Source organism: Telmatherina bonti, assembly GCF_933228915.1.
Source record: "Telmatherina bonti genome assembly, chromosome: 9".
Taxonomy (NCBI): Eukaryota; Metazoa; Chordata; class Actinopteri; order Atheriniformes; family Telmatherinidae; genus Telmatherina; species Telmatherina bonti.
In genome coordinates, this window is record NC_136627.1 from 14,438,210 (window position 1) to 14,447,315 (window position 9,106).

At 38.7% G+C, this 9,106-nt stretch overlaps 1 protein-coding gene across 1 annotated transcript; it reads right to left on the bottom strand.

Moving 5' to 3' along the window:
• Positions 1–285: 285 nt before the first annotated feature.
• On the bottom strand, positions 286–5,457 carry siae (sialic acid acetylesterase; the record flags this gene model as incomplete). Its single annotated transcript, XM_079245917.1, has 9 exons — positions 5,301–5,457; positions 3,182–3,336; positions 2,826–2,964; positions 2,454–2,622; positions 2,281–2,366; positions 2,074–2,207; positions 1,804–1,958; positions 704–890; positions 286–549 (listed from the first exon to the last, which is right to left on the bottom strand). Exons 1-9 carry the CDS (start codon positions 5,422–5,424, stop codon positions 286–288), a joined length of 1,413 nt encoding a protein of 470 aa, XP_079102043.1. The 5' UTR covers positions 5,425–5,457.
• Positions 5,458–9,106: the final 3,649 nt, after the last annotated feature.

Here is a 9,106-nt window from a genome sequence, read left to right on the forward strand (position 1 = left end):
TTACAGTTTGCCCTTCAAAAATACTGCAGTACAGATTGTATATAGAGTAAAAACAATTGTACTGCTGAATTTCCACAGCATTTCATTTGTCACATGAAAAAAAAACTTAATTTCTAAGGTTTATGCATCAGTTCACAGAAAAGAAAATGAAGAAGTTGGTCTTTGTTACAAGGCTCTATAAAACCAATGAGTTGTTAAAACCAGTCCAAACAATGCAAATTAAACAAATTAACCCTACAGAAACTCCAACACTTTTTTAACGTAAATTGTTTTTAGTTTTCAGGTTTAGTAGCTTCTCCAAGCGTTTCCTTCACCTGGATCTTTGTTGAAAAGAAAAGGAGGTGCTGGTAAAATCCTACTGGTGCTGTAGACAGGACAGGCTTTAAAGTCACAAGGCCAGTCTTTCCAGGCATATCTGAGAGCTGTGACTTCACCGGGAGGCTGACAAGTTGCAGATAACTGGACAGTTGTCAGATCCCAACTCACAATGGCAGCTGGAACCCAGTGGGACTCGACTTGGTTAGGACTTTTCGTTGTTGAGCAGCAGATCTTCATTTAAAAAAAAAAAAAAAAAGAAAAGAAACTAAGTTTATTTAATAGAAATTATGTTAACGAATATGGAGTCTCACAAACTATTTGTGCCAAAGTGTGAGGCTTCAGATACAAATATTTTCCAAGGTGACTTGTTTTTTGCAAGTCTTACCTCAAAGATGTTTTTGGATGGCGTGACGGACACAACCTGGTCGTAGGTAATTTTGATGAACATATCAGTAGACATGACTTGTTTGGGGAAAGGGCCAAGAAAAAGAACATCTTTTTCATCATAAGCCACTGCTCTGGCACCCAGTGTTAGTCTGTAAGCCACATCCTGCTTGTCTCGCGGATGGATCCTGAAAAAGGAGAAATAATCACATTCAAGAAACATATTCTCCAGGTGATTCATGACCAATCCAGTTTGGACAAAGAGCAGATTGATGCTTAATATCACTCAAACACACATGCATATGTGGAAAAGCAGGTCAAGTTTCCAACAACATAGTGCTGTTGCTTCATGCAGTTTTGCCAACAGAAAAGGAAAATGGCTCCATAAAATCGCTTTTTTTCCCCATTAATTCAAGATGAGAAACTACTTAATTTTTAAATGTTCATTCACTGCTTAGTTGAATTAAGGGTTATGGGAAAGCTGGAGCGTTTCCAAGCAATCATTGTGCGGGAAGTTCACCAGTACATCACAGACGTTGAACCAGTTATTTATTTAACTTAATTTTTTTTTTCAAATTCCAAAATATTTTGACTCATTTTTTGTCTGCACATTTTAATCCAATTTTAAGCAAAACTGGTAAAACTTTTGTTGCAACACTTGACTGTAATCAACAAACAATTATGACACTAGAACAATTGATTCGAGTAAAAGGCCATAATAATAATAATAAAAAAGCAGCCAAATTTAACAGGAAACATTTACATTTCAAAGCCATTTATAAGAAATCCAGCTCCACTTTCTAAATCAGGTGTAAGTAATAAAGAAAAAACATTTTATCTGATCTGCTTTCTTCACCAATATCTTTTCTTTTCATGAGTAATTTTTTATTAATTACTGTGCTTTGCCTTTCACTATTCACTTTTACCCTCACAATCATCTCATCAGTTGTAAGTAGCTATGGGAAGGACACTTTCTTGAATATTTGGTCATTTTTTAAGTGCCACCATGTGTCTATTTCATGCAGTGCATGTAAAAGAAAAAGGTTTATGTCTTTTCAGTAGATTCAACTTAGAATGAATGCCTGTAATCTGGATGCTTACGTGCCAAAGGGCGAAGTTTTATCAGGTAAATCGAACGTCACAGCCATAAACGTTCTCTTCATCATAGGATTTGGGACAAAGCCCACATCTGCTGTTTGGTGCCAACGGATGTCTGGAAAGCCGTCGTCAGTCGAGTTGATTCTGTAGGTGTCCAGCTGCACATACAATAACACTTTTTCTCAAATGTGTGCAATCACTCCAAATATGTAAAACAAAAATATTTCAGGAACTATATTGGAAAATTTTGTTCAACTTCTGTGCAGTACATACTTGGACAAATCCAAATGGGAAGTCGCGAGCTGTCTGCTGCTGTGAACCCTGGTGAAAAGCCATCCTCCAGTCATCAATCATAGCAGGGAAAGAACAGTTGTACTTGTCCCGATGATAGTCTGCATTTGCCTCTCCTGAAAGTGTAAAAAAAAAGTCCTAACAGATGTGCATTTCAGGAACATACACCATCTTTTCTCGCCAAGTTACCTTGATACCAGATGGCTCCATAGATGGTCATCTTGAGCAGGGGGTGGATCATTGCATTCCACAAAACTGAGTTTTTCTTTTCAGGGCTGAGAGATGGAAAGAAGCAGAAAACAGCAACAAGTCAAATGTAATTATCACTGCTGTCAAGTGAGATCTTATGTAAACGTCTTCACCTGTCCTTGCTTTGCTGTAGTCCACACTGCTGCAGGGCTCCTGAAGAAGACCAAGCTTCCACCGGTGTGCCTCCCCAACAGGACTCCACCAGTCCTATGGGGTACTTCAAGTGGTCATACATGTAACGTCCAAAGAGCCAGCATACTGCAGAAAACTCTGCAACCACACCTGGAAGGGCAAATATGGATCAAATTAACAGCACAATGGAAGCAAATACTGTTGCTGTTTAGGTAACTAATGATATTTGGTCTGAAAAATACAAAGTTTAACTTAGATTTATGAATGAAAAATTGATGATGTATCAGTTGCAGTGCAGTGTGTGACAGTGTTTCAAACAACTGTATGAATGGATAAAGAAAACATCGTCTTACTGGATGAGGGCACAGACCAGGGAAGCTCCACCTGGATTAGATCACTCAGCTCAGTTTCACTCGTTTTCAAAGCTGCCATAAAAGTCCTCACATGGCCATATTTTGTTGATATTGCCAGTTCTTCAGAAGCATTAAAAACCTATTTGAGAGTGCATAAACAAAAGGAAACCAAGAGTGCATGAAAACTCGCATTTCAAGTCGTAAGTTGTTTTTGTCTTAAATGCTTCTTGGCGATAAAGCCATGTGAAAAACCCGTCTGACAATCAGACGTAGCTTCACACTATTATGTCATTATTCCAGCTCAAGAGGAAAGACTGAAATGAATTCCTTTGTTTTGTTTCCTTGGCTCGCTGTACCTGAGATGTGATGAAGTACATGTTGCTCTGCCCTCCACACAGCCAAATGTCTCCAAACAGCACATCTGTCAGAATGACTGTGCTGTTCTGGGAGGCTGCAGTCACATTGTAGGGACCACCAGCAGCGACCGGGTCAAGGGTGACTTGCCAAATTCCTGCGCAAAGAATCGTTGATACGTGGAGTTTCACCAAAGTGACCAAATTCCATGTGTGTACTTTAGCGGTTTTGGATTAAATGTGGAAATTGGTCAAAGAGAAAATAAATCCTCACTTGTTTGTGTTTCTTTTAGAAGATGCAGAACTGAAATAAAGTGTCAACTTCTACTTGGATTGTAAAAAGTGCAAAGTCAAAATATTTCCAAGTGGCAGAAAAATCTATTTTCTTGTTTCTGACATAAAAAAAACTATTGAAAGACTTTACAAGATAAAATACATCAGGTGAGAAAAAATATTGCATTTATGTTATGTGTAAGGAACCAGTCGGTTCAGTGATGAATAACAGTGTTGCTGTCAACTTTGCTCTCCAGTACAGAAAGAACTAAATCACCAACAAAGATGGGTAGAAAGAGATGTGTTTCTTTCACATGTTAAAGAACTACCTGTATGTACTGGTTTCATGCCTAATGGTAAATAGTTTAAAAAGATGTAGCTCTTCTTTGAAAAATAAAAATATAATTTTTTCTAAATATGTTATTTCAAAGCTCTAAGCAAAGAAAAATGTTACATTGCTTGCTTGCATTGTACAGTGAAAATGTAAGTACATGCAGTTAAGCAATTTGCTGATGCAACAGACTAAGTCTTGCATAATAATTGCAAAAAGATAGATTAAACTATTAACAGGTAATTTGTAATTAAAGAAAATCTTCATCTTTGGGGTCCTGCAGGGGGCATGGAGGTTTGCCCAACCAGTCTATATGTGCTTTGTGGACCTGGAGAAGGCGTTCACGAGTGAGGGAAGGATGGAGCGCGAGATCGACAGACGGATCGGTGCGGCGTCTGCAGTAATGCGGACTCTGCGCCGGTCTGTCGTGGTGAAGAAGGAGCTGAGCCAGAAGGCGAAGCTCTCGATTTACCAGTCGATCTACGTTCCTACCCTCACCTATAGTCATGAGCTGTGGGTCGTGACCGAAAGAACGAGATCTCGTATACAGGCGGCTGAAATGGGTTCCCTCCGCAGAGTGGCTGGGCTCACCCTTAGAGATAGGGTAAGGAGCTCGGTCATCCGGGAGGGGCTCAGAGTAGAGCCGCTGCTCCTCCGCATTGAGAGGAAACAGTTGAGGTGGCTCGGGCATCTGGTTAGGATGCCTCCTGGACCTCCCTGGTGAGGTGTTCCAGGCACGTCCCTCTGGGAGGAGACCCCGGGGAAGACCCAGGACACGCTGGAGGGATTATATCTCTCGGCTGGCCTGGGAACGCCTCGGGATCCCCCCGCGGAGTTGGCAAATGTGGCTGGGTAGAGGGAAGTCTGGGCTTCCCTGCTTAGGCTGCTGCCCCCGCGACCCGACCCCGGATAAGTGGCACGAAGACGAGACGAGATGAGAAAATCTTCAGTAAAGATTTACACGTTTACTAATAAGTTGTTACTCCAATTACACTGCTTTTCCACTGTTTTTCCATGTAAAACCTGTTAAATATCAGATGCAAATAGTCTGTTTCAGCAATTTGACAGCATAATAAGTCATTAAAACAATCAAATCAAGCCTTAAACAAGAGATCACGATGAGTTACCACAAAATTATGAAAATAGAGTCCAGTTAAGAGTGGCATAATGATAACAGACAACACACATAGTAGTTCCTGCATAAAAATGACCTGCAGGACGTTTTGGCATCAAAGAATGTTGACTTTAGTGTTGACATTTACACTATGTTTAGGTTCAGACATTATATTTTTTATGGGTGCAATGTAATGATGGTATCACATACTGAAATGTGACCAAGATTATTCACCACCATTTGTATTTTTAATTTTTTTTTGGGGGGGGGCACATTTGTCTTTTTTCTCCAGGAGCTTTTTTTATTTAATGCTTTGTTGCATATCTATAGATCTTGTCATTTTATGTCTTACTAGATTACTAAAGATGACTGCATAATTTCTTTGAGCTGACAACTGTGTTCACCTTCGGTCACAGGGGCTGATGAGGTTTTCTGTGGCATTGGTCCTGACAAGGAAACGGTGACCTGGGCTCCATCAGTGCCATAACCCCACAGCACAGCTCTCTGTGGAGACTTCTGCAGCACCATGTGGTCTCCATAGTAGGAGGCAAAGCGCAGCTCCCCATCTGCTCATAAAAACAGTACTCAGTCATTAAATGTAAAATCCCTATTTGCAAGAATTAAAAAATACAAGTCTAAATAAAACATTAAAAAATAAAGCTCATATTTTGATACAGGCAGTGCATATGGGTTCTGTTATCTGTTTAACGAAGGTAGTTTTAAAGAAATAAAATGTTACATTAGCAGGTTCGAAATTGACAACGATTCAGAAAAACAACCTTTACTGAAACGGGACACACACTAAGTAAAACTGTACTCACCGCAGCCACGGAGAGTGACAAATATTATGGCAACGCAAATTACACTCATGGCGTGAAGACAACGCGCGAGGGAAAAGTCCTGTCAGCAAAAATCCCACACGCCACGTGACAAGCTGACGGACCTAATAGAGACGGAACAATAATTGACTTTGTCTGATTTGTTTTGAACCCTCAATTTTGACGTACCTGCACGTGACGTCACACAGCTGAAATAAAAAAAAGAAAAAAGAGTCGAACTTTCAAAACAAAAGTCTGGAATATCTATCTATCTATCTATGTTTGAAAATTTTTCACGTACATTAAGTTTATATTATAATTTACTGACTGCTGGCATTTGGTTTATTGTAGCCCTGATAAGTAGACTTCCCGTCTTGAGGCTGTTCGATTAAAACAGATTGAGAGTAAAAATTTACATCATTTAGAAAACAGATCTTACAATTAGGCTGAAGTTGCCCCGAGGGTGTAGTAGGCAAAGCTCTCCTTTAACTATTTCAGTTGAGCTATTTCTGTATTGTAACTTCGTTTTTGTGATGGTGATACGATGGCTGTGGTGTGGACTCTGCCCTGGCCCTATCTGAGTAGTTTCCACTGGTGGAAGCTTGTGGGTCATGAATGTGCTGGCTCCTAATATGCACAGATTCCCAAGGTACCGTTTCCACAGCAGAATCAAACCAGATATTAGCTCATCATTAATGTTAAGTTAAAGAGACAGAAGCTAGAGTTTGTGTGTGTGTGTGTGTGTGTGTGTGTGTGTGTGTGTGTGTGTGTGTGTGTGTGTGTGTGTGTGTATATATGCATGAGTGCATTTGAGAGAGAGAAATAAGATAGAGGGAGAAAAAGATTAATATTTAACACATGTTTAAATTGTAAGGCCACATATATGGGTGTGTGAAGACTTATTTGATGGTTCAAGATTGGTTTTACGGAAAGCACTTTGGGCCACTTTCTGTATTAAAAGTTCTTTACTCAAAAAAAAAAAAAAGATCCAGTGGTGACCTACCTCTCACACCAGCTGGGATAAGGCTCCAGCCACAGTGATCCTGCACTGGCATGAAGAACGTTACATACTCCACAAGAACAGCGAAATTTGTTGTTCTCCAAGTGAATACAAGAAAGTTTGGTTTGGGAGTTGTCAGAGCTACTTCTCCACATATTATCCAGGCAAATCTTTTTTTCTCATGTCTCCCAGAGTGATTGGTTGGAAATTTGAAATGAACATGGTTAATGTGGAAAACCATGAGAGAGGCTGTTTTACTTTCTGCTTTTCTTCTGATGCTTCTATATGCTAAGACATATAAAAACATGCCCTGCCAAAGACAAATTTTTTTGTGAAGTATGCACTAACCAGGCCAAATCAAACTTTGTCATTGTGCTCACCAACTCAACCAAACAAACACATTTTTCCTTTTTCAAATTATGTAACAGAAATCCAGGATATTGTATTCTTGTTCAATGACATGGTGGAGATCCTGCTAGGAGGCTCAGAAGATCTCAGTGCTCATCCGGTTTCAAATTTTAATTGATTGGCAAAATAGCATCTTAAACTGTCTTTATTCATACCTTAACCTGCTTTATCAATAGTCATAAAATCTGCTTCCATCTGACTTGTGAGGACATGAGAGAAAAGCCTTGAGTGGTATTTAGTGCTATACTACTTACTGACTGTGCTGATAATTCCTGGGCCTATTTCCAACTGATGGGAAAACAACACAAGGGTGCACACAGTAATTTACCCTGACAGAGTTGCATATGGGCAACAAGAATGGGCACAGCTAACTTTAATACTTATTAAGCAAATGTGAATTAATGCATACATGAAACCTTGAAATCAAGAGGGTATAATTATTCTGAGTCCTACTGTACCAGCAGTGCAACTGAAATCAATAAACTATTATAATTATTTCAGAAAGTGACAATTATCAAAAATGGTGGTGTGATACAGTCTATAGGGTATAAGCTTTGTTCATGATATTTAATGTCCACCTTGCATTACCTGTCTTTTAGTATCTGTCACAAAAAGGGTATCAGTCAGTTTAATCTTTGCAGGGAGTGAACCCCTGTAAAATGACAGATTTTCTTAATGTTCTGCAGTGGTTGAAACAGAGCACAAATATTATCTAGAACTAGGTTCATGTAAAATAAAAAAAAAAAGGGTTAGATGTTAGATCAACCTGTGCAGATAATGTAAAGCAAGGGTGAAAATGGTCCTGCAAACCATTTTAAAATTAGAATAAATAAAAAATAAAGTTCGGGCCTAATTACATAAAGCAAATGTACTCTCTTCAGGTAATCTATCTTCTCAAAGCATACGTTTTCCAATTTTCTGCCCAGTTTTAAGTGAATAAAACTTATTCTGCAAGAATTTCCAAATTATGGCTATGAGATCACCTCCCTCTCTAATGCTGGAAAGTGAACACCATCAATAAAAGAACCCAACAAACAAATTAAAGCAGTTCAATTTATTTTGTTTTTACAAACTTTCCTAGGAGGGTTTTTCCTCTATACATTATATTACTATTCAATTTATCTTTACACGCTCAGTTAATAAACAATTAGTGGGAAGCTATAGCTGCAGTAATTGCATAGTTTTTCAAATCTTCCCCTCAGATTCCCAAAGCAGCATGCTGCTGTGAGGTGAATCCTTATGAAGGCCAACGTAATTAACATCTAAAACAACAGCATGAAAAATGATGGCAGATGTAACATTAATTATCAAGCAGTTTACCAGCCAGGTGTTTATCTACCAAAGGATTTTAAATGTTGCCCGGCGGTGAAGAAAATTGAGTGTGGGTGTGCTTAAAACTTATAGATAATACTGTATGTGTGTGTGTGTGTGTGTGTGTGTGTGTGTGTGTGTGTGTGTGTGTGTGTGTGTGTGTATAAAAATACATTATAAATCTATCTATCTATCTATCTATCTATCTATCTATCTATCTATCTATCTATCTCTCTTTCTCTCTCTCTCTCTCTCTCTCTCTCTCTCTCAATATATATATATATATATATATATATGTATTCTATATCTATAGCTATAGATATATAGATATACAGATATAGATATAGATATCTATATGTTGGTTGTTGGTGTTGGTTGAAACAAAAAGCAATGACATAACTGTAAAATTTAGAGGTAAGGTGATTAGGAAGTATGGTTAGATTGGGGTTGCCTAATTTAATGCCAACATTCAAAGGCCATCAGTGTTCACCAGCCATGCTTGCTACAAATCTCCTAATAAGGAAGTTGTGCTACTTACAATTTAAACTGATCTTAATGTGAATCGTTTAGCCACCGCCTCACTGACTGTTGCTATCCTTAGCTAATGTGATGTATGTATGATGAAGGCTCACACTTAAAGGTTTAAATTTCATGGGTTTGCTGTTTGCTAATC